This window comes from Zalophus californianus, chromosome 1 (assembly GCF_009762305.2).
Source record: "Zalophus californianus isolate mZalCal1 chromosome 1, mZalCal1.pri.v2, whole genome shotgun sequence".
In the NCBI taxonomy this organism is placed as follows: domain Eukaryota; kingdom Metazoa; phylum Chordata; class Mammalia; order Carnivora; family Otariidae; genus Zalophus; species Zalophus californianus.
The window spans coordinates 69,901,837-69,927,304 of NC_045595.1; the positions used below are offsets into that span (position 1 = coordinate 69,901,837).

The 25,468-nt window shown below is 39.9% G+C and overlaps 1 protein-coding gene across 6 annotated transcripts in view; it reads right to left on the reverse strand.

Annotated features, from left to right (window-relative positions):
* ULK4 (unc-51 like kinase 4) overlaps positions 1 to 25,468 on the reverse strand; it is a 604,302-nt gene that overhangs the window by 390,780 nt on the left and 188,054 nt on the right. For all 6 annotated transcript variants that reach the window (XM_027585659.2, XM_027585655.2, XM_027585660.2 and 3 more), the window contains 3 exons: positions 2,904 to 3,037; positions 1,141 to 1,262; positions 940 to 996 (listed from right to left, as the gene is read on the reverse strand). In XM_027585659.2, coding sequence (XP_027441460.2) covers positions 940 to 996; positions 1,141 to 1,262; positions 2,904 to 3,037 — 313 coding nt within the window. The remainder of the gene's footprint in view (positions 1 to 939; positions 997 to 1,140; positions 1,263 to 2,903; positions 3,038 to 25,468) is intronic.

Below are 25,468 nucleotides of genomic sequence, written 5' to 3' on the forward strand. Positions count from 1 at the left end.
GGATTCAAGGCACTTAGGATGATAAAGATTTGAAATTAGGTACAAAAGGACCCTAACTGCATTGCTTGAACACACTTCTTAAAAAATCAGTGACCTCCACTCAACATTTGTACTTCAAAACTTCATATTTTACTCTCTGATGAACCTTCTAGAAAACTATACTCTCATCTGTGGAGGACAGTCATTTTTTTGTATTCCAAACTTACAATAACATGGAGATGTTTACTACGTTTTAACTAGAAACCTCTATGTCCTTTTGAAAATCTCAGTTGAGTATTTGTTATTAATATCAAAGTAAGACTGGAGATCCATGTGACAAATGTCCCAGCTTCCTCTTTGTGTAGCTCTCCATTTTATCAACGATAGATATTATAACTATTCCAGGCTAGGAAAAAGATAATAGAATTCATGAGCCACAACCTGAAGGAAAAGACAGTTTTTTGTGAGCAAAAACGAAGTGAAAGATAGGACAATGACTTGCTTTTCATTTTTACTCATCTCATCAAAATTAAAGAAAAAGTTAAATTGAGCTTAACTTAGAGAAATGCCACCATAAAAAGAGATACTGCATGTAACTGGACAACATAAGCCAAAGTAAATAATGAAGATAATATATTCACAGCATTCCATTCTCACCAGGTTGATTATTTTAAATTTTTTTCACGACGTTTAATACCAAAATCTATGAAAGTGTTTTCTATGGACTTATTTACCCTACTTGGGCAGTATCTGAACAAAATACATTACCAGGAGAGAATGTATTTTTCTCCAAATGTCAAATTTTATTACAGTCAACAGATAAAAATATAAAAAGGTCACATCCCTACAGACAAATAAATACCACAAAGATTTTAAAATTACTTCATTCTGACACCAAAATCCAGACAGTAGAGACAGCCACATTTTTATTAGGAACGTGAAAAATTCAGTGTTACTCACAAGAATAGTTCCATAACTGAAAAGGAATTCTTCTGTTACAACTTGAGGTCGAAATACCTGTGTGATGAGAGTTTCCACAGATTAAATCCTGAAAGCCACGTATAAGAAAACAAAATGTTTTGTCTGAACTGATGTCTCTAAGATTCAGTTTACCAAAAAGGGAGTCACCTTTACATTATTGTTTTGCTAATAAGATAGTACCTGAGAAGTTACGAGGTGAAGCACTATAGGCATCTGGGGTAGACACATCTTCAGCTGCTTCGCTTGGACTGTTGATGGGTGTTTACGACCAGAAACATTGGCCAAGGCATTAAGAATGTCACCTGCAAAGCACATCCCAGAGCAAGCACGACAGTTACAGACCACAAATACTTAGGGACCACTAGTCACTGCTTGAACACTCATGGGGCTGCTGCGGTAATTACTCTCCAAATAAAAGAAGTGGGTAGGGGCTGTGTTATTTTATTCAGAAATATTGATATTATACTAGAAAGCTGTGGCCTCTGGGGACAGAATGGATATAAGCCTTGATCTTTCATCTAGCAATTTTAAATAGTTTATAGTAATGGTTTTCGATATGATTGTTCTTCCTTTTTCTTTTCTTTCTTTTTTTTCTTTTCTTTTTTTTTTTATTTTGATCTTTTCCAAATTTTAACCACAAGCCCTTTCCACACTTCTGTAAACAGGAAAATGTTATTTAAAACATTAAAAGTGAGGGGCGCCTGGGTGGCTCAGTCGGTTAAGCATCCAACTCTCGATTTCAGCTCAGGTCTTGATCTCAGGGTCATGAGTTCAAGACCCACGTCGGGCTCCACGCCCAGCCTACTTAAAAAAACATATAAGTGAACAGATTACAGATTGCAATTTTTAAAGAACAGAATAGGATGGAAGAAAAAAAAGATCAATTCCTAAAACTTCCCATTGGATGATAAGCCCAGTCATAAATAAAACTTATGCTGTGGACATCTGAATCTTAGCAGCACATCCTAAAACAAGATGAGTCTGGCACTAAGAAACTCAACTACCAATTGACCAGACTGTAGTCTGCAGGTTGAAATTTTATAAAAGGTCACAATCCAAAAAGAAATTTGAAATATTCTATTTTCAGTCATTAACAGGCAAAAAACAAAACAAACAAACAAAAAAAACCTCAAAGTATTAGTAAGGAGCAAAAAGATACTGTCAATCAGCCATGATGACAAATGAAAAGATATTTTCATTATTCTGATTTAAAACTCTAACATTCTGAGTCTAAGTATATTTTACCATAAGAGATTGGATCAAATTTAACATTTTAAACATTTCTGGTTTATAGCTACATCTGCTGGAAAAGCATGGAATGGGATTTAAACAAAATGTACGCATTCCTGAGGTTATTTTAGTTTCTCCAAATAACAATGAAATAAGAGATTAGCTGGAACAGACATCTTTTACAAATCATTATTAGATATTTGTATTTAAATTTTTTCAAACTCAAGAAATTTCTAAACTTTGAACTTCAATATCAAAATTCTTTAATATCTAAATGCTAATGCCCATGGATTTTTAAATTCTTTTAACAATAAATAAATGTGTGGCTGTAACCTGAAGGAAAATTTTTCTTCTTCAGAATTAGGCAGAGAAAAATCTTGGGAAAGTCACCTACAATAAAAAGCCTAAGTTCAATTTTAAGCTCTTAAGATGCTTTCCTTGTGTTTATTTTCCAAAATTGCCCGTTCACTACAGATAACACCTCAGTGTGACCTTTAGCCTGCTCGTTGCCTCAGTCATGTCACTGATGCAAAATAACTGTAAAAACAGATAAAGCAAATCTTGAATTGAAATCTTGAAACTATACAATCAAGAAAAGGTGTCACTGTGCTCGCCTGTGATAAGCAAGAGGCAAGAATAAAAGAGGCGAAGCCTAAAAGCCCAGGCGCAGAAAGGCAATCAGCAAGGGGCGTATGGATGAGCCTCCAATTTACCCAGGATCCGTGGCAGTTCCTGCACAATATGACGGATGAGAAGGTCCAGGCATTTGGACAGGTATTCATTGCTGCTTTGCTGCTCCTTGCCTGGAGTGGTCTTTCTGCTGTCTCTCTCGATGTACATCACCAGTCTACATACAGGAAAGTGCAAAAGATTACCTCTCATGATAAAACAGTTGATAGCATCTGTCTGAAAATGCAGCCAAGGCAAGTGTTTCCAGGGGGCACAGTCCCAATCATGCTGACATTTGGATTTGTAGCAATTTGTCAGGCACAGTCTAGTTTTGCCTTAGAAAAACCTAAATGTTTATGCAGTAAGAAAATAAGGCAACTTTGAATGCATCTGCCAATGTATTACAAAATAATGCCCTGATTTCATCTGGCCTTGGCCCATGAAAAGAAACCACATTCTTTAGATGACAGATGAAAGGCAGAAAAAGGCATCTGGGCAAAAAAGCGCTCTTGGAGTTTCAAAGATTCAAAGTAGAACCACAAATTGCACTTCTGTTGGTCATCAGTACTAAACTTGCTTGGAACCTCAGGCAAGTCACATGAATTCCGGCTCCTTCAGTAAATTGTGTACATAAATCCAAAGAAAAAGTTTCATTTCAACACTGGGCGATACGGATAGCAGACACTGTATCAAAACATCTGGATTTCACATGTCCCTTTGTCCCCTAGTTTTATGATCTCTGCCCTTTAACGAACATCTGACTTCTTCAACCCACTGGCATTCAGTACATCAATCTCTGACCAACTGTGCCCAGCCCAGACCCAAGGAACATACTGGACCATCACTCCAGTGATGATCCAATGACAATGTGGTTGAAAACTTTTAGGTTCATGTTTCATCCCCTTTGCTGAACCCACCAGGCACCTTCCCAAATGCCCATTTCTCTTGATTATTGAAAGGGCAGTGAGTTCACTGATTCCATCACAAGAAAGCCCCTTTATATCTCCCATGCCATCATCCCTCATCATTCCTCTTCTCAGCTCCCTTGTTCTCACCCATATCATCCAACTTCTACTTCCCAGAGGGAACTTCGAACCAACTCCTACTGTCAACTGGAAAGAGGTGGTTTTGTACATAACACAGATATACATAAAGTATACTGAAATCATAAGGCTTAGCATTCATGTGGCTCTCTTCATAGATCTGGTCATGCTTTTTGCCGTTTTTGCTTACTATCACTTGGAGTTCTACATGAAAACATGTGGACAACACCGAATCAAAAGTCTGTTTCCATCAGCCAGTTAGTATCCTTTGAGTCACTGATTACAGCACTGGCCACACTCTAACAAATACACAGCATTCATCAAAATGCAGGGAAAATACTCATGCATCAGCAGAAATGTATCAATACTACTTAAAGAATTCACAGGACAAAACTTCTTGATGATGAGTAAAACCACAGAAATAAGACCCTGAGATTTCATGACAAGTGGAATCTAAGAGCTTCAGGAGATATGATACAATGCGTGGGGGTATCCTGCTCTGCCAGCCAGCCTGGAGCTCCCAGAACATGCAGCATCACACACCATCATTATGGCCAGGAGCTTCTGAGACAAGAGCAGCAACTTCAAGAACCTCTTGATTAGTTGGCACTGGTCCCTCAGCCCAATCCAAGGAGCAGGACCTGAAAATACCAAGGACGGGGAAACTTATCCTTTTCTGCTCCCCAAGAGGGGTTGCCTGACATCTCCCTGCCCAGCCCCACCATCTGCCCAACAGCTTTTCCAAAGTGAAAGAATACAGCGTTTCCTTCAAGATGAGTATTTCAAACACACCTTCTAACCATAATCTGCTCTTGATCCTACTTGCACGTTCTTTCCTGTGACCGTTCCTCAACTTTGGGGAACCTTCTCCTAATTGAATCCATGACATTTTCTCCCAATCCATCAGCCTTCTCTCTTCTTCACTTACTTCCTGATTCGATTATATCCCATCATCCATCATTTCGATACCCTTTTGTACCCTGTCTTTTCTTTGCGCCCATCTAGCCAAATGAACTCTGGATGAGTCCAGTGATCTGCTTTCTGGACGCCTGCAGAGAAGGCTGCTGCAGCTAAACTCCACCATAAATGCACGGCACCAGTACTGAATGGCCCAGAGCAGTAGCAGCAATCTGACTGTAACCGTCAATATATGTCCAGTCTATTTTCAAATTTTTCTTCTCTTCAAACCCCCCAAGGGTCCACCCTCTAATGAGACTGTGAGTGATTTTGCCTCCTGTTGTACAGAGAAAATAGAAAGCATCATGAAGGAACCCTCCTCCCTAATTCTCAACATGGACACCTACTGTGCATCCCATCCTAGCTGCCTTTCCTCCCATCACAACAGTGGACCTATCTCTCCTTTGCTCTGTGCTTTAGATCTCATTCTCTCCCACCTTCTCAGAACCTTAAAACTGCCAATTACTCATTTTCCCTTTTATATATTTACTTCCTCCCACTTAAAATAATTTTCATGTTCTTCTAGCAACTTCCTCATTGCCTCTCTAGGCCCCTTCTCATCAAATCTCTTAAAAGAAAAATCTATACCTAGCACCTCCACAGTTCCTCCTACATGTTCCTCAACCCTCCCCAGTCTGACTCACGCTCATCACTCGCTTGAAGGTCACCGACAATCTCCATGCCATCAAATCCAGCGGGCACCTCTCAGCAGCGTTCAACACTGTTGCCACCCCTTCTTGCTCCTCTATATATCATGACACCATATACATTCCTAGTTTTTTTCTCCAGTTTCTTTAGTTGGCCCTTCTCTATGTCTTTTGTTGACTCATGCTCCTAAATGCTCAAGTTTATCAAGACTCAGTTCTAGATCCACTGCTCTTTTCTTACTACCATTTGACCCAGGTGATCGCATCACCACCAATGATTTGACTTCCACTATGTACACAGATGTTTTCCAATTACATAGCTGCAGCCCAAACCTGGTCTCTAAGTCTCTAAGCTACAGACCTACATATTCCACTGCTGATTTGACTTCTGCTTTTGTTTGTCTCAAAGCACTTCAAAATCTACATATCCCAGATAAACATGATTATCATCCCAACAAGCCTGGTGGTCTTTCAGAATATAATGTCCCATTGTAAGGCATCACTCTCTACCCTATTAATACAGACCAGAAACCTAAGAGTCATCCTTATCACCTCCCTTTCTCTTACTTCCCATACCATGTCAATCATTAAATGCTTCCCAAACCCTTACACTTTTCCACTCCCAATCAAGTGCAAGCTTCCATACTGCCTTCTCCTGGACAACTACAGCAGCCTCCTAGCTAGTGTATGTCTTTCTACTCTGTCATTTTCACCCTTACACACCATACATCTATGTGGATCTTGTCCATCAAGTTGTTCCTGTTCTTAAAACCTTTCAAGGGAATCCCACTGTCCTTAAGTTCTTAAAACTCCCTATCATGACCTTCAAGGCCTACAGTGTCTGGCCCGCAACTGTATCTCCAGCTTTGGCTTACTTTCTTCCCTCTGGTTACACGTTCTTCCAGCCCCTCTCACCTTCCCCAGCAAGAAGGTACTGCCTCTCTGCCTACATGGCTCTTCTCTTCTCTCCTGGCCAGTGAGATTTTATAATGTATTTTTATACAATTTATAATGTATTTTTATACATTTTAATGTATTTTTTATTATCTGATAATGTTTGGCATCCCAGGAAACTTAAAAATACTGTAGGGCAAGAACGATATCTGATTTTGCTCACCACATCTTTCCATTTCTGAGCACAGTTCCTGACATGAAATAAGTGCCCAATAAATATTAGCTGACTAAACACATATTGCTGTTGAAACTGCCCTAAGACTTTACCTAGTTCTCTGAAGCAATTCCTTGGTCCTTACCCTTCTCAAGGCCTTTTTCTTAATTCTACTGTTTGATGTGTTTGGCATTTATATTGCTGGGGAAGGGAGGAAGGAAGGAAGGAAGGGAGGGAAGGAGGGAGGGAGGGAGGGAGGGGGGGAGGGGAGGGGGGGAGGGAGGGAGGGAGGGAGGGAGGGAGGGAATTTTTTAAAAAAGCTTTTTCTAAGGAAGAGATACCATAACTAAAATCAAAAGACAAATGAGGGAAAAAATATTTCCCCATTTGGTTCTTCAAGGAATGAATGGTTAAAGAAGATGTGGTATACAAATACAATGGAATATTATGCAGCATGAGAAAGAAGGAAATCCTGCCATTTGAGACAACATGGATGGATTTTGAGGGCACTGTGCTAAGTGAAATAAGCCAGACAGAGAAGACAAATACTTCATGGTAGCATTTCTATGTGGAATCTAAAAAAGGAAGGAAGGAAGGAAGGAGAAGAGAAGAGAAGAGAAAAAAAGAAAAGTCAAACTCATAGCAACTGAGAATAAAAAAGTAGTTGCCAGATGCTCGGGGTCGAGGGGGGAATAAGGAGAGGTAGGTAAGACAGTACCAACTTTCTGCTATAAGAGCAATAAGGTCTAGAGGATCTAATGTAAAACATGGTGACTATAGTTGAGAACACTATTGTATAACTGAAACTTACTAAGAGAGTAGAACTTAAATAATCTCAAAAAAAAAAAAAGATAAATCTGTGACTGGTGAATGTATTAATTAGCTAGATGGGGGAGTCCTTTCACAATGTATTATCAAATCACCAGAATCCACACTTTAAATATCTTACAATGTCAATTATACCTCAATAAAGCTGAATTTTTTAAAAAAGACAAATTGGGAAATATTTCCAATTCACATCACAAAAGACTATTTTAGATGTATACACACACACACACATATATATACACACATCTATGCCTCCCAGATATGAATTAGAATAAAACTAAGAAGCCAAGAGAAAATATGAAGGATAGGAAAAGGCAATATACAGAGAAAATAATATAAATGGCCCAAGCAAGAAGATGCTCCACTTTGCCCATAGTAAGAAAAATGTACAGTTGGCCCTTGAACAACGTGGGAGTTAAGGGTGCTGAGCCCCCGGCACAGTTGAAAATCCGCGTATAACATTTGACACCCCCACCTGAAAAAACCTAACTACCAATATTGGAACCACAATAGATCACTTTTTACTGTGATACGCAATTTCCTACAGAGATGAACTGCTGCTCAAGCACAGAATACTAGTGTCACATGTTTTAAGCAGATACTCCCCAACACTTGAGCTCACTGCAACTGCACCAGGAAGTAGCTACAAAATTCTTACAGTGATACAGTATGTGCTAGTGAGTTTTATGTAGCTATGATTTAATACTGCATCTTTACATTTGTTTATATCTCTCTCAACTACAAATGGCACCCTGCATAGTCTGTATGCTTGAGTTGTGATAAATTTTAACATTTTTTAAGATATATCTACTTCTTTTAGAGAGAGTGAGAGAATGAACATGAGCGGGGGTGGGGGCACAGAGGGAGAGAGAAGGGGGAAGCAGACTCCCGCTGAGCACACAGCCCTGTGCAGGGCTCAATCCCAGGACCGCAAGATCACAACCTGAGCCAAAACCAAGACTCGGACGCTTAACTGACTGAGCCATCCAGGAGCCCCAAATTTTAACTTTTTATAATAGATTTATATGTATTTAATAGCAGTAAATGATAAAATAGACTAATATCTACATATATTTTGTGCATTCATGACATACCAACTTTTTAATTTTTTCAATATTTCTACGCTATATGCTTCATCTGTAAGTTTTTTTCAAATTGTCACAAATCTCAAAAAAATTTTCCCAAGTGTTTATTGGAAAAATCTGCATATAAGTGAACCCATACAGTTCAAACCCATGTTGGTCAAGGGTCAACTGTATGTTTAAATAACCGTTTAGCCTTCAAATGGCCAAATGCAGGAAGTTTGGTAGCCAAGACTGCTATCAAGACTCTGGAGGATACCAACACCCTGGTACTGCTGGTGGAAGTAAAACTTGGCACAAATCCCAGAGACAGCAGGTTGGCAGTATCTTCAAAATTAAAAAAAATCTAGCAAATCTACCTCTAGGAAGAAACATATATACTTGTATATGTGTGACACATTCATATTTTTCTGCTTATAACAGTAAGATATTAAGGAGGAAAGTGTCCAGCAAAAGAGGGCTGGTAAAATAAAATATGGTCCAAAATAATATATATATATATAAAATAAATAAAATATGGTCCATCATTATACTGTATCAAAAAAAAAAAAAAAAACCAGACAAGGAAGCTCTCTATATACTATACAGAAAGAACTGTGTATAAGAGACACTGTTAACTGAAACAAAGTTCAAAACAGTATTTTTTGTGTATAAAGAGACGAATAGGATCTATACTCACATTTGCTTGAATAAAAATTCTCTGGAAGGATACACAAGCCAAGAGCAACTAATAATAATGCTTAATTTTGCATGATGGTGCTCTAGGGCTATGGAAGACAAGGTGGAATATATTTCTCACTTTTGAATTTTCTTTAGTTTATGAACCAAGAATACAAGTTATCTACTCAAAACATGGAGTAATATCATTGTCCTACAGAGTCCATTTTTTCAAGTCACAGGAATAAAAGGCAAGGCACAGGGAATATAGCCACTGGTCCTGTAAAAGCATTGTATGGGGACAGATGGGAGCTACACTTGTGGTGGGCACAGGAAAATGCAGAGTTACTGAATCACTATGTTGTACACCTGAAAGTAATGTAACATCATGTGTCAGCTATACTCAAAAAAATTGTTTAGATGATGTAATGCTCAATAGCACAAGATACTCTACCAAATGATAAATGCTGAGTGCAGGCAAAAAGACTATCCCTCTCTGTAAGATCTACAGAGTTATGCTTTCTCACAGTGCCAAGTGTCAGGGTGACTTTTAAAGAGTAGTAAGCCAACAACAGTACCACAGTAGTACCCCCAAAAGTTTATTATGGTCTGTGGCTGCATTAGGATTTCTAGATTTTTTTTTCTACTTTCCTTCGGCAGGCTCATTCCATCTAACAATACTAAGATGGAGCTGTCACCCAAACCTGTATATAATTCCCTGCACCACTATCTAAAACTGTGATCCTAAACAAATTTCTTAAACTCTTAAAAGCTTCAGTTTTCTAATTATAAACAAGATAATAATGCCCACCTTGTAGAATACTGCTGTGAGAATTCAATGAGCTAGTAGCCTGGGGTAGGATACACAGTCAACTCTCAAGAAATGGTAGCTAGTACCGCTAATTATTATTAATAAGTATTATTACCCCTACCACCAATCTCAAGAAACTGCTTTCTTGAGTGCACAGGTCTTAACAGCAAGATCCCAGAGGGCAAACTACTCCTCATCCTACTCTCTTACAAATCTTCATGGTCAAAAATCTCACCCCCAGCTTCCCCTGCATTTGGAGCCCTGCCTCAAGTGATTACAGTAAGAGGGAGTATGCTGTCTTTCAGTAGATGATGTGGAAATACAGGTCATTAAAACTTTACTACTCCTTTTGATGTAAGAAAAAAATGTAAACATTTCCTGTTAGGAAATAAAATAGCTATCAGGTCAGTTTTGTTTTAAATGAACGTGCAGAATGTACTGCCATTTATTTACCCAATCTTCTACGAAGAGACATTATGGCTGCACAGCTTTCGTTCTTACAGACCATTCCGCTGCGTATGTCTTCTGGGGTACAGGGCCAAGAGTGGCTGAGGGACATATATAGGAAGAGAACCACGAAAGTTCTACATCATGGTACTGCCCCACTGCTTCCCAAAGTAGCTGTCCCAATGTACTCCCAACAGCCAGGTAGGAGCTGCCTCTGAGTTACAAGCTCATTGATATCTACTGGTGTCAGATTTCATCTTTACCCATCTCTATCTTGTGGTCTTCATTTGAATCTTCTTTGTTATTAACATGGTAAACATATTTTTGTATCTCTTTGTTCATATTTCTTTTTGTGAAATTCCTGTTCAGGTGTTTTGCTCATTCTCCCACTGGGTTTCCAAACTTCTGTTACTGACTTGTAGGCATTATTTATATGGTCTATATCTTTCTTCTTCCCCTTCTTTTCCCCTCTTTCTGTTTCTTCTCCAACTTTTGGTCTTTCCCACTGGAGTCCTCCATTCACTGGAAACTGATTTATCAGTACAGGTTGGGAAGGAATCCAAATCCATTATTCTTTCAGGTAGATAACCACTTGCCTGGTACTACTGACTAAAAAGATTCTTCCGAAACTACGTGTGAAAGACGAAGGGTAAAATAACAAATATATGGCAAAGTCTGATTAAAAACAGCAGATCCCTAGATTACCTCCTCTACCCAATGAGTCCAGGTGACTGCCACTAAACTTGCACCCAAGCAGACATTGAAGTCTGAAGGTTTATTCTCTACAGAAAGTAAAACAGCAAGTTTCTACACTGGGAGAAAGTAGACCAAATCAAAGAGACCACTACCAAAGTGCAAACAGGGAGAGACTAAGTGAATTCCCACTGGGGTTTCCATCCCCTTTCCCCAGCAGGCTCTCAGGATTCTGGTAGCCAGGTCCCTGCCTTCCAGCTGACAATTAGAATGCTCTTCATGCTCTTTAGTAAACTGGCCCAAGACAAACATATTAGAGATATTAATACTGAAGTTCAAATAAAAATCCCTATACAGATGATCTTAGTGTGAAACTCAAAGTCAAGAAAATTCATTCATGCACTAAGAACTTTTAAAATAGGTTGTCACCCTAACCATAACCAGACCAAACATTACCACTTATCTGCAGCCATGGTTTTGCCTGACATTTTATTTGCTGATATTCATCCATGCTATTTTTCATTGCTGGATAGTATTCCAGTGTGTGGATATGACACAATTTATACATTATTGATGGATGTTGGGGCTATTTCAATTTATGAATAGAATATCTTATGCTTGGCACATGTAAACATTTCTGTTGGGTATATACCACAAGTGAACTTGCTGGATCACAAAGCATTCTTACATTCAGTTTAGTAGACACTGCTGCTGATCAGTTTTCCAAAGTGATTAAGACAATTTACATTCTGGGGCACCTGGGTGTCTCAGCTGTTTAGCGTCTGCCTTTGTCTCAGGTCATGATCCCAGGGTCCTGGGATCAAGCCCTGCATTAGGCTCCCTTCTCAGCCAGAAGCCTGCTTCTCCCTCTCCCACTCCCCCTGCTGTGTTCTGTCTCTCCCTGTGTCTCTGTCAAATAAATAAAATCTTTTAAAAAACAAACAAGATAATTTACATTCCAACATGCAGATATAAGAATTCCAGTTGCTCTACATTTTTGCCAAACTCTGCATTATGAGACTTTTTAATTATAGCCATTCTCGTGGGTATTCATTGGTATGTCATCACAATCAAACTGAACTTTCCTAATGACTTACAAGGCTATGCATCTTTTTGTGTGTTAAATGGCCACTTGGAGATAACTTCTGTAAACTGCTTATTCAAGTATTGTGCTCATTTTCCTGTTGGGTTATCCCCTTTCAGTTCTTTAGATACTGTAATTACGAGGCCACTGTTGGTTATGTGACAAAAACCTTCCTGTACCCTATGTCTTATTTTGTTATTCTCTTAATGATGTCTTTTGATGAACAGAAGTTCCTAATTTTAAGGTATTCCAATCTATCAATATTTTCCTTTTGGACAGTGCTTTTGTGTCCTGTTAAAAAATATTGGTCAAGGGGCACGTGGGTGGCTCAGTCGTTAAGCATCTGCCTTCGGCTCAGGCCATGATCCCAGGGTCCTGGGATCAAGCCCTGCATCGGGCTCTCTGCTTGGCGGGAAGCCTGGTTCTCCCTCTCCCACTCCCCCTGCTTGTGTTCCCTCTCTCGCTGTGTCTCTCTGTCAAATAAATAAAATCTTTTAAAAAAAAATGTTGGTCAATTCCACGGTCACGAAGATATTTTTATTTGCTACCTACTGGAAGTTTTATTGTTTAAATAACATTTTTATATTTAAACATGCAATCTACCAGAATGGACTTTTTCGTACAGTGTAACTTAATACAGTCTCTCTACTGATATCCAAAGTAATCCAGCACGAACTATTGCAAAAACCACCATTTCCCACTGTCCTCCCACCCATCTCTTCTGCTCTTCTCCATGTTTTCCATCCTTGTCTCTCTCTATCCTGACCCCACCTTACTTCAGTAGATTAATTCTCTATTCAGCTGTGTCTGATCCACTGAACTCCTACTTTCAGTTATTGCATTTTTTAGTTCTGGAGTCTCTATTTTGTTTTTATAGCTCTAGCTCTCTACTGAAATATCCCATCTTTCAAATTCCTTGAATATACTGATCTAGTTATTTTAAGGTCAACATCTGATAAGTCCATCGTCTGTATCCTCTGTGAATACTATCTTGTTTATTTGTTTGTCATATCATCTTATCTCCTCCTAGGCCTGATTACTTTCTACTGAGGGTTAGATTCTATACAAGAAAACTGGAAGACTATTTTGAGGCCTAGGATTACACTTCTCCAGACAGGATTTACAATTGCTTCTGGAAGGCAGCTGGGGTATCAATGAGCCTGGATCACCTGAATCCACTCAGAGATTGAGATGATTCAGAAGTGGGCTTCTTTCCTTGTTCCAGGAAATCCTTTAAATAAATAACAGGTAGTCCAGAAACAGAAAACAGAGAACATGGAAATGTTTATCTATTGGAAATCAGGGGATCCAAAAGAAACCCTGCCAAAATTCACAGAGTATAAAAAAAAGCAAATTAACACTTGTCTATAAGAAACTGATTTTTTCCTTTGTATTTAAGTGTATTTCCTTAGTACTTGAGTGCTCTCTGTTACAAAATGTAATAATGTGCTACCTAACTACCATACCCTGAAACATCTTTTTTTTTTTTAAGGCAAAAACTACTCAAATCATTTCCAAACAATAGCAAAGACTTTTCAACATAAGAAAATACTCATTACCTCTGCTGGGAGAAATAAAAGACTGATGGGATGCATAACGATATCAAACTAACTCTAGAATGACACTCCATCTCTTTGTGCTCTCCCCAGTGCCTTCCCATTACAAGGTATGTTTACACAGGCTATAGTAGGATAGACTGACTTTACTGACAAGGGAACATTAGCTCCTAAAAGCATTCACATTCTATGAAGAAAATAAAATGTCAGAACATTTGAATGTAGTATCCATAAACACTTTACAGTTGCTCTACAACAAAACTGTAAATTATATTTCTTAGCATTTTACAGAGATCAACAATCTGAACTGTAATCCAAGTAAACCACAAATAAATAAATAAGATCCACTCCTCTTTCCCTCCCCCATTACCTATAATAGAATTATTTCTGCCCAGGACATATCTGCTTCCCAATCTACTACCTGTCCCCCATTTCCTTCCATTTATCCCTTGAATTCATTCCCACCGATATGACCACAATTTCCTTACTCCCATCTCCAAGGAATCTTTATGCTTCCCTCATCTGCCTCCTGCTGTACCACCATACTTGTGGCCAAACCTGCATGTCCTAAACTTGTTTATATCTCCAGTACTTACACCAGTGCAGTGCCTTTAATAAAATGAACTTCATGAGTACAAGGATAATAATATTCATTTATTCACTCAATATTTACAGTGGCCATTATGCGCTAAGCATTTTTCTAGATAATGGGGATATGGCTCATGGAATGTACATTCGAGTGTGAAGAAGATAAACAATTAACAAATAACTACAAAATAGTTTACAGAATGATAAATCCTAAAAGAAAGTTAAAGAAGAGTGAGACAACTAGTCACGTGTCAGAGAAGGTGTCTCTGACAGGATGACATTTAAGCAGAGAGGAGAAGGAGTGAAGAAATAAGCAATGTGAAGGCCAGGGCAAAATGTTCCAGGCAGTTGGGAAGGCACACGCAACATCCCAAAGGCAAGCATGTGCTTGCTGTGTTCCTGTGTGGCTGGAGCACAGTGAAAGAAAAGAACAGAGAGAAAGGCTCCTATAACGCTTGTAAGATGTTATAGGCCACAGGCGGAGCAAGATGGCAGAGGAGTAGGAGACCTGGATTTCATCTGGTCTCAGGAATTCAGCTGAATAGGGATCAAACCATTCTGAACACCTACGAACTCAACAGGAGATCGAAGAGAAGAATAGCAACAACTCTCTGAACAGAAAAAAGACCACTTACTGGAAGGTAGGACGTGCAGAGAAGTGAATCTGAGGCGATATTCGGGAGGATAGACCGCGGGGGAGGGGGCCTCCGTCGGCCGCTTCTGGCAAGTGATAGAGCCGCGGAGCACAAAATCGGACCTTTTAGAAGTCGCTCCGCTGAGGGACGTCGCTCCAGCGGCTAAGGAGGGGGTGGAACCCCCGCAGGACAGTGTGGTCTCAGGACCCTCGGGGTCACAGAAAGACCGGGGGTGCCTGAGTGCAGCAGAGCTCCCAGGTATCGGAGCAGGGAAGCCGGCTGCAGAGACGGAGCTGAGGCGCGGGCTCTCGGCTCAGGATGGCCATAAACTGTGATGGGTGACAGTCGGGCCACTGCTCCTCCAGCAGGGACCCAACAAGCGGCAGAGCCGGGGAGACTCCCCTTCCTCCCCTGGGAGGAGGGGCATGAGAGCGCACCGCAGGGATCTGCTGGGTTTGGAGACTCCACACGGCGTCGGGTGCCAGAGATAGAAACACTCGGTCACGGGCCAGGTGAGCACGGAGTACTGCCCGAGTCCAGGGAGACGGGAGTGATTGACTGCTTTTCTCTGGGGGCGCACTGAGGAGCGGGGCCCCGAGTTCTCGGCTCCTCCGGGCGGAGATTGGGAGGCCGCCATTTTCACTCTCATCCTCCAAAGCTGTACCAGAGCTTGCAGGGAACAAAAGCTCCCGAAAGCAAACCCGAGCAGATAGCTTAGCCTGGACCGACAAGGGCGGGACAATTCCGCTTCCAGCAAAGACATTTGGGAACCAGGCAACAGGCCCCTCCCCCAGAAGATCAGCACGAACAGCCAGCAAGCCAAGACCAGGTTTACCGACCAAGGAGAACGGGAGAACTCCAGCGCTAGGGGAATACTGCACATAGAATTCATGGCTTTTTCACCATGATTCATTAGTTTTTCAAAGTTAATTTTTTTAACTTTTTTTTTTTAATTTTTCTTTTTCCCTTTTACAACCAACATCTTATCAATCCCTTTTTAAAAAAAACATTTTTATTTTTCATTTTTAGAGTCATATTCTATCCCTTCAGAGTAAATACTCTTATTTTTGGCATATATGTATAAGTTGTTCTCTCTTTAAAACTTTGAGATACAGTTTCTTCTAACAGATCAAAATAGACCCTAAATCACTAGTGTATGGCTTTGTTCTACTGTCCTGCCTGATCACATTCTCTCCTTTTTTTTTAAAATCGTCTTTCTTTTTTCAAACTTATCAATTCCTTTTATAAAATCTTTTATAATTTTCATCTTTACAATCATCTTCCATCCCTTCACTGTATCAACCCTTATTTTGTACATATATAAGTCTTTCTTTCTTTAAAATTTTAGGAGGCACTTTCTTCTAACAGACCAAAACAAACCCAAAATCTACTGTGTGGCACTGATCTATGCACTAGCCTGATCATATTTGATCATATTCTGTTTTTTTTTTTGTTTGTTTTCTTCTGTTTTTGCTTGTTCTTATCTTTTTCTTTTTCTTTTTTTTCTCTTTCTTTTTTCTTTCCGTCCCTTTCTTTTCCCCTGGTTTCAGGTCTTTTCTGATTTGTATACAGTATATTTGCTGGGGACGTTGTAAACCTGTTAACATTTTGTTCTCTCATTCATCTACTCTCCTCTGGACAAAATGACAAGATGAAAAAAATCACCTCAGCAAAAAGAACAAGATGTAGTACCGTCTGCCAGGGACCTACTCATTACGGACATTAGTATGATGTCAGACCTAGAGTTCAGAATCATGATTTTAAAGATACGAGCTGCGCTTGAAAAAAGCATGGACGTTATTAGAGATACCCTTCCTGGAGAAATAAAAGAACTAAAATCTAACCAAGTCGAAATCAAAAAGGCTATTAATGAGGTGCAATCAAAAATGGGGGCACTAACTGCTAGGATAAATGAGGCAGAAGAGAGAATTAGCGATATAGAAGACCAAATGATGGAAAATAAAGAAGCTGAGAAAAAGAGAGATAAACAACTACTGGATCACGAGGGCAGAATTCAAGAGATAAGCGATACGATAAGACGAAACATTAGAATAGTTGGGATCCCAGAAGAAGAACGAGAGAGAGGGGCAGAAGGTATGTTGGAGCAAATGATAGCAGAGAACTTCCCTAATGTGGGGAAGGAAACAGGCATCAAAATCCAGGAGGCACAGAGAAACCCTCTCAAAATCAATAAAAATAGGTCAACACCCCGACATCTAATAGTAAAACTTGGAAGTCTCAAAGAGAAAATCTTGAAAGCAGCTCGGGAGAAGAGATACGTAACCTATAATGGTAGAAACATTAGTTTGGCAAAAGACCTATCCACAGAGACCTGGGGGGCCAGAAAGGACTGGCATGATATCTTCAGAGCACTAAACGAGAAAAATATGCAGCCAAGAATACTATATCCAGCTAGGCTCTCATTGAAAATTGAAGGAGAGATAAAAAGCTTCCAGGACAAACAAAAACTAAAGGAATTTGCAAACACGAAACCAGCCCTCCAAGAAATATTGAAAGGGGTCCTCTAAGCAAAGAGAGAGCCTAAAAGCAGCATAGACCAGACAGGAACACAGACAATATACACTAACAGTCACCTTACAGGTAATACAATGTTACAGGCAATACAATGGCACTAAATTCGTACCTTTCAATAGTTACTCTGAATGTAAATGGGCTAAAGGCCCCAATCAAAAGACACAGGCTATCAGATTGCTTTAAAAAACAAGACCCATCGATATGCTGTCTGTAAGAGACTCACTTTAGACCAAAAGACACCCCCACATTGAAAGTGAGGGGGTGGAAAACCATTTATCATGCTAATGGACACCAAAAGAAAGCTGGGGTGGCAATCCTTATATCAGACAAATTAGATTTTAAACCAAAGACTGTAATAAGAGATGAGGAAGGACACTCTATCCTACTTAAAGGGTCTATCCAACAAGAAGATCTAACAATTGTAAATATCTATGCCCCTAACATGGAAGCAGCCAATTATATAAGCCAATTAATAACATAAGGAAAGAAACACATTGACAACAATACAATAATAGTGGGGGACTTTAACACCACCCCCAATGAAATGGACAGATCATCTAAGCAAAAGATCAACAAGGAAATAAAGACTCTAAATGACACACTGGACCAAATGGACTTCACAGACATATTCAGAACATTCCATCCCAAAGCAACGGAATACACATTCTTCTCTAGTGCCCATGGAACATTCTCCAGAATAGATCACATCCTAGGTCACAAATCAGGTCTCAACCAGTACCAAAAGATTGGGATTATTCCCTGCATATTTTCAGACCACAGTGCTTTGAAACTAGAAGTCAATCACAAGAGGAAAGTCAGAAAAAACTCAAATGCATGGAGGCTAAAGAGCATCCTACTAAACAATGAATGGGTCAACCAGGAAATTAAGGAAGAATTAAAAAAATTCATGGAAACCAATGAAAATGAAAACACAACTGTTCAAAATCTTTGGGATACAGAAAAGGCAGTCCTGAGAGGAAACTATATAGCCATACAAGCCTTTCTCAAGAAACAAGAAAGCTCTCAAATACACAACCTGACCCTACACCTAAAGGAGCTAGAGAAAAAACAGCAAATAAAGCCCAAACCCAGCAGGAGAAGAGAAATAATAAAGATCAGAGCAGAAATCAATGAAATAGAAACCAAAAGAACAGTAGAACAGATCAATGAAAATGGGAGCTGGTTCTTTGAAAGAATTAACAAGATTGATAAACCCCTGGCCAGACTTATCAAAAAGAAAAGAGAAAGGACCCCAATCAACAAAATCATGAATGAAAGAGGAGAGATCACAACCAACACCAAAGAAATACAAACAATTAGAAGAACATATTATGAGCAACTCGATGCCAGCAAATTAGATAACCTGGGAGAAATGGATGCATTCCTAGAGATGTATCAACTACCAAAATTGAACCAGGAAAAAATAGAAAACCTGAACAGACCTATAACCACTAAAGAAATTGAAGGAGTCATCCAAAATCTCCCAACAAACAAAAGCCCAGGGCCAGATGGCTTCCCAGGGGAATTCTCTCAGACCTTTCAAGAAGAATTAATACCTATTCTCCTGAAACTGTTCCAAAAAATAGAAATGGAAGGAAAACTTCCAAACTCATTTTATGAGGCCACCATTACCTTGATCCCAAAACCAAAGACCCCATCAAAAAGAATTACAGACCAATATCCATGATGAACATGGATGCAAAAATTCTCACCAAAATACTAGCCAATAGGATCCAACAGTACATTAAAAGGATTATTCACCATGACCAAGTGGGATTTATCCCTGGGCTGCAAGGCTGGTTCAACATCTGCAAATCAATCAACGTGATAGAATATATTAACAAAAGAAAGAACAAGAATCATATGATCCTCTCAACAGATGTAGAAAAACCATTCGACAAAGTACAGCATCCTTTCTTGATCAAAACTCCTCAAAGTATAGGGATAGAGGGGACATACCTCAATATCATAAAAGCCATCTATGAAAAACCTACAGCCAATATCATTCTCAATGGGGAAAAGCTGAGAGCTTTCCCCCTAAAGTCAGGAATGCAGCAGGGATGTCCACTCTCACCACTGCTATTCAACATAGTATTCGAAGTCCTAGTCACAGCAATCAGACAACAAAAAGAAATCAAAGGCAACCAAATCGGCAAAGAGGAAGTCAAACTCTCACTCTTTGCAGATGATATGATACTTTATGTGGAAAACCCAAAAGACTCCACCCCAAAACTGCTAGAACTCATACAGGAATTCAGTAGAGTGGCAGGATATAAAATCAATGCACAGAAATCAGTGGCATTCCTATACACCAACGACAAGACAGAAGACAGACAAATGAAGGAGTCGATCCCATTTACAATTGCAGCCAAAACCATAAGATACCTAGGAATACATCTAACCAAAGAGGCAAAGGATCTGTACTCAGAAAACTATAAAATACTCATGAAAGAAACTGAGGAAGACACAAAGAAATGGAAAAATGTTCCATGCTCATGGATTGGAAGAACAAACACGGTGAAGATGTCAATGCTACCCAGAGCAATCCACACATTCAATGCAATCCCCATCAAAATACCATCCACTTTTTTCAAAGAAATGGAACAAATAATCCTAACATTTGTATGGAACTAGAAGAGACTCCGAATAGCCAGAGGAATGTTGAAAAAGGAAAGCAAAGCTGGTGGCATCACGATTCCGGACTTCCAGCTCTATTACAAAGCTGTCATCATCAAGACAGTATGGTACTGGCACAAAAACAGACACATAGATCAATGGAACAGAATCGAGAGCCCAGAAATGGACCCTCAACTCTATGGTCAACTCATCTTTGACAAAGCAGGAAAGAATGTCCAATGGAAAAAAGACAGTCTCTTCAACAAATGGTGTGGGGAAAATTGGACAGCCACATGCAGAAGAATGAAACTGGACCATTTCCTTACACCACACACAAAAATAGACTCCAAATGGTTGAAAGACCTAAATGTGAGACAGGAGTCCATCCAAATCCTAAAGGAGACCACAGGCAGCAACCTCTTCGAGCTCAGCCGCAGCAACTTCTTCCTAGAGACATCACCAAAGGCAAGGGAAGCAAGGGCAAAAATGAACTATTGGGATTTCATCAAGATAAAAAGCTTTTGCACAGCAAAAGAAACAGTCCACAAAATCAAAAGACAACCGACAGAATGGGAGAAGATATTTGCAAATGACATATCAGATAAAGGGCTAGTACCCAAATTCTATAAAGAACTTATCAAACTCAACACCCAAAGAACAAATAATCCAATCAAGAAATGGGCAGAAGACACGAACAGACATTTTTCCAAAGAAGACATCCAAATGGCCAAGAGACACATGAAAAAGTGCTCAACATCGCTCGGCATCAGGGAAATCAAAATCAAAACCTCAATGAGATACCACCTCACACCCGTCAGAATGGCTAAAATTAACAAGTCAGGAAATGACAGATGTTGGCGGGGAGGCAGAGAAAGGGGAACCCTCCTACACTGTTGGTGGGAATGCAAGTTGGTGCAACCCCTCTGGAAAACAGTATGGAGGTTCCTCAAACAGTTGAAAATAGAGCTACCATATGATCCAGCAATTACACTACTGGGTATTTACCACAAAGATACAAATGTAGGGATCCAAAGGGGTATGTGCACCCCGATGTTTATAGCAGCAATGTCCACAATAGCCAAACTGTGGAAAGAGCCAAGATGTCCATCAACAGATGAATGGATAAAGATGATGTGGTATATATACACGATGGAATATTATGCAGCCATCAAAAGGAAGGAGATCTTGCCATTTGCAACGACATGGATGGAACTGGAGGGTGTTATGCGGAGTGAAATAAGTCAATCAGAGAAAGACATGTATCATATGACCTCACTGATATGAGGAATTCTTTTTGTGTCTGTGTGTGTGTTTTGTTTTATTTTTGTTTTTTTTTATTTTTTTACTGTTATGTTAATCACCATACATTAAATCATCAGTTTTTGATGTAGTGTTCCATGATTCATTGTTTGTGCATAACACCCAGTGCTCCACGCAGAACGTGCCCTCTTTAATACCCATCACCAGGCTAACCCATCCCCCCCACCCCCCTCCCCTCTAGAACCCTCAGTTTGTTTTTCAGAGTCCATCGTCTCTCATGGTTTGTCTCCCCCTCCGACTTACTCCCCTTCATTCTTCCCCTTCTGCTATCTTCTTTTTTTTTCTTAACATATATTGCATTATTTGTTTCAGAGGTACAGATCTGTGATTCAACAGTCTTGCACAATTCACAGCGTTCACCATAGTACATACCCTCCCCAATGTCTATCCCCCAGCCACCCGGGTTGCTGGAGTGGTGGGGGGCTGGCAGCAATGGGGGGCTGGGTGATAGACATTGGAGAGGGCGTGTGCTATGGTGAGTGCTGTGAATTGTGCAAGACTTCTGAATCACAGATCTGTACCTCTGAAACAAATAATGCAATATATGTTAAAAAAAAAAAAAAAAAGAAGATAGCTGGAGGGGAAGAATGAAGGGGAGTAAGTCAGAGGGGGAGACGATCCATGAGAGACGATGGACTCTGAAAAACAAACTGAGGGTTCTAGAGGGGAAGGGGGTGGGGGGGATGGGTTAGCCTGGTGATGGGTATTAAAGAGGGCACGTTCTGCGTGGAGCACTGGGTGTTATGTACAAACAATGAATCATGGAACACTACATCAAAAACTGATGATGTAATGTATGGTGATTAACATAACAGTAAAAAAATTAAAGAAAAAAAAAAAAGATGTTATAAGCCACGGTAAGAACCTTGAATTTCACTCTCCATGAGAGGGAATGGCATAATCTCACTTGTGGGTTAAAAATAGCACTCTGGATATTGTGAGGAGGACAGATTATACAAACTTAAGAATAAATTCAGTGAAGAGGCAAGTGTCATAGTTTGAATGAGAAATTATAGTGGCTTTGGTGGGGATGGTAGTGTGTAAATGGTGTCAACTGATGAGATTCTAGGTATCTTTTTAAGGTACAAATAATTAGACTTGCTATTGATCAGATACGAAATATAAAAGGAGAAGCCAAGAATAACTCCATGTACCTAAACAAAAGGAAGAACGGAGCTGCCATTTATTGAGAGGGGTAGAGACCAATGGAATAGCAAGTTTGGGGTAGAAAATCCAGTATTGGATAAGTAAGCGTAGATATCAAGTTGGCAGCTGACATGAGAGTCTGAGTTCAGAGGTAAGGTCTAGACTGATGACACTAATCTGACAGTGATCCATGCACAGATAGTATGTAAGGCCATTAAACTAAATGAGAGCACCTGGGAAGGGAATGGCCAAGGGCTGAGCCATGGGACTACTATGGAGACGGGATCATCAGGAAGGACCAGCAAAGGAAACTGAGCAAGAGTTGACTAGTGAAGGATGAAGAAAAGCATGAAAATTACCCTGGATGCCAAGAGAAAATACTTCAGAAATAGAGGGGAAGAAGACAGTGGACTTCCAGTTTCTGGTAAAGGCAAGTTAGGTTATTCAGACAAGTCTTCCCACTATAAACAATGCAAAAAAGAAACATGCTGAATAAAATATATATCCATTTAATAATCACATCAAATTATGTAGAGTACAAATAAGCACAGGAAAAATGCCTAAGCAACTGTCTACTGTTATACAAGAACAGCATGGTTCATAGAGAATTTTCAGTGACATCATACTTGGGTACAAAAAGTGTTGTCTCTGAAACAATTTAAATGGAAGAGAAGATGATACTCTCTGGAATACCGTGTCAGTTGTTGCAGAAGAAACTCAAGGAACTGATGTCAACTATGCTATGGTAACACTTCAATAAAACAACTTAAGAAGATGCACATGGAGTGTTGAAATAAATCCTTTTTATGAAACGCAAGAATGGAAAAAATTTCTAAACCAGTACATTGTTTTATGTAATTTTAAGTACATATGTGTAACCATAATAATAAGTTAAATATTTAGAGTTACAGGTAGATATGTCTATTTTATCAAATTCCTACAAAATATATATATGTTCCGCCATGGTCCCAACAAGCCTTTTTGAACCTACCATTGAAACACTGGGTGTTTGTGTTATAATCAGAATCACCTTGAATTCAACTAACTCCAAGATGTTCTCATCAGATTATTCTAGCTTTCATATGGACAATAAATCATGGGAGGATGGGAGGGTGGGCTGCAAGACTAGAAGCAGAGAGACCAGGTAGCAGGCTAGTGTCATAGCCAAGGACAGATGCTGTTGGCTTGGACTAGGATTAGGAGCGGTCTGGATGGAAAGAAGCAGATAAATGGGGAGGTGAGCATCTTTTGGAGAAAGTGTCAATATGATTTGCTGATGAAATGGACTGAGTGATAAGAACTACAACAAAAACATGGGTTACTCAAAGGTTTGGGATCAAAGAACTAGATAAAGAATACTACTGAACATGCTGAATGTTCTTGAGATGGTGGAGTCTGGGAGTAGAAATGAAGGCGGAAAGCAGATCTGGTTGGTACAGGTTACCTTGAAGGTTCCTCTTAGGCAGGCCACTGAACACTGAACACATGGTGATCATGTAAGCCTGGAGTGGGAAGAGGTCATTTAGGTGCTTATCAGCGGATAAAAAGTTTGAAGCCATTGGATTAGATGAAATCACCTCAGAACAGTAATGATAGGGAAACAAGGAGGGCCCAGGATAAAGCAGAAGAGGGAGAACTAGCTAAGAGAGCCTGAGGTGGAAAGAAAGCAAGAACTGCCCATCAAGTTCCTACTGTGAGCTCTATAACTACAAAGGTAAATTCTGGGTCCAGTTGGCAAGTTGAACCCAAGCATTTTACTTCCCATTTTTGCCTCTTCCCACAGGAAATCCACCTTAGCCCTACAAACAGGAAACTGTACCATTCACAATCAGAACCTTGAAAGAATTTCCTAAAGATGATGGTGCAGATATAACTGCACCAAGGGAAGACCCAAGTGCCCAGGATGGAAAACCTGGCTGGGAAGTGGGGAGAACCCCAGCAGCACGCAAAGCTCTAAATGGCAGGGGAACAAGACAGGTTTATAGACACAGGGGCAGATAAGGAGAGGGAAGTTTCTCAACCCTATGAACTTTTTTTTTTTTTTAAGATTTTATCCATTTGAGAGAGAGAGAGAGAGATCGCATGAATGGGGGCAGGGGCAGAGGGAGAAGCAGACTCCCCACTGAGCAGGGAGCCTGATGCAGGACTCGATCCCAGGACCCTGAGATCATCACCCGAGCCCAAGGCAGACGTTTAACCAACTGAACCGCCCAGGTGCCCCCCTATGAACAATTCTTAAAGGAACTGCATAACAGCAAACTTGGCACAAAGGCCATGCTAACTAGAAGGAGAAGGAGCACAGAGGGATTACAAAAAGGAAACTGATTATCGGGGTTTTTGTTTTCCATCAAAGTAAGTATACTCTTTAATCCCCATCACCTACTTCCCACATCCCCCCCATCCCCCACCCCTCTGGTAACCGTCAGTTTGTTCTCTATAGTTAGGAGTGTGTTTCTTGGTTTGTCTCTTTTGTAAATTTATTCCTTTGTTTTGTTTCTTAAATTCCATATGAGTGAGATCATACAGTATTTGTCTTTCTCTTGCTGACTTACTTGGCTCAGATTATACTTTCTAGCTCCATCTACACTGTTGCAAATGGCAAGATTTCATTCTTTTTTATGACTAAATAATATTCCATTGTATAATATATGCCACATCTTCTTTATCCATCTTGTATCGATGGACACTTAGGCTGCTTCCATAGTTTGGCTATTGTAAATAATGCTGCAATAAACATGGGGGTGCACGTATCCATCTGAACTAGTGTTTTTATCTTTGGGGGATAAATACCCAGCAGTGTGATTACTAGATCATAGGGTAGTTCTATTTTTAATTTTTTGAGGAACCTCCATACGG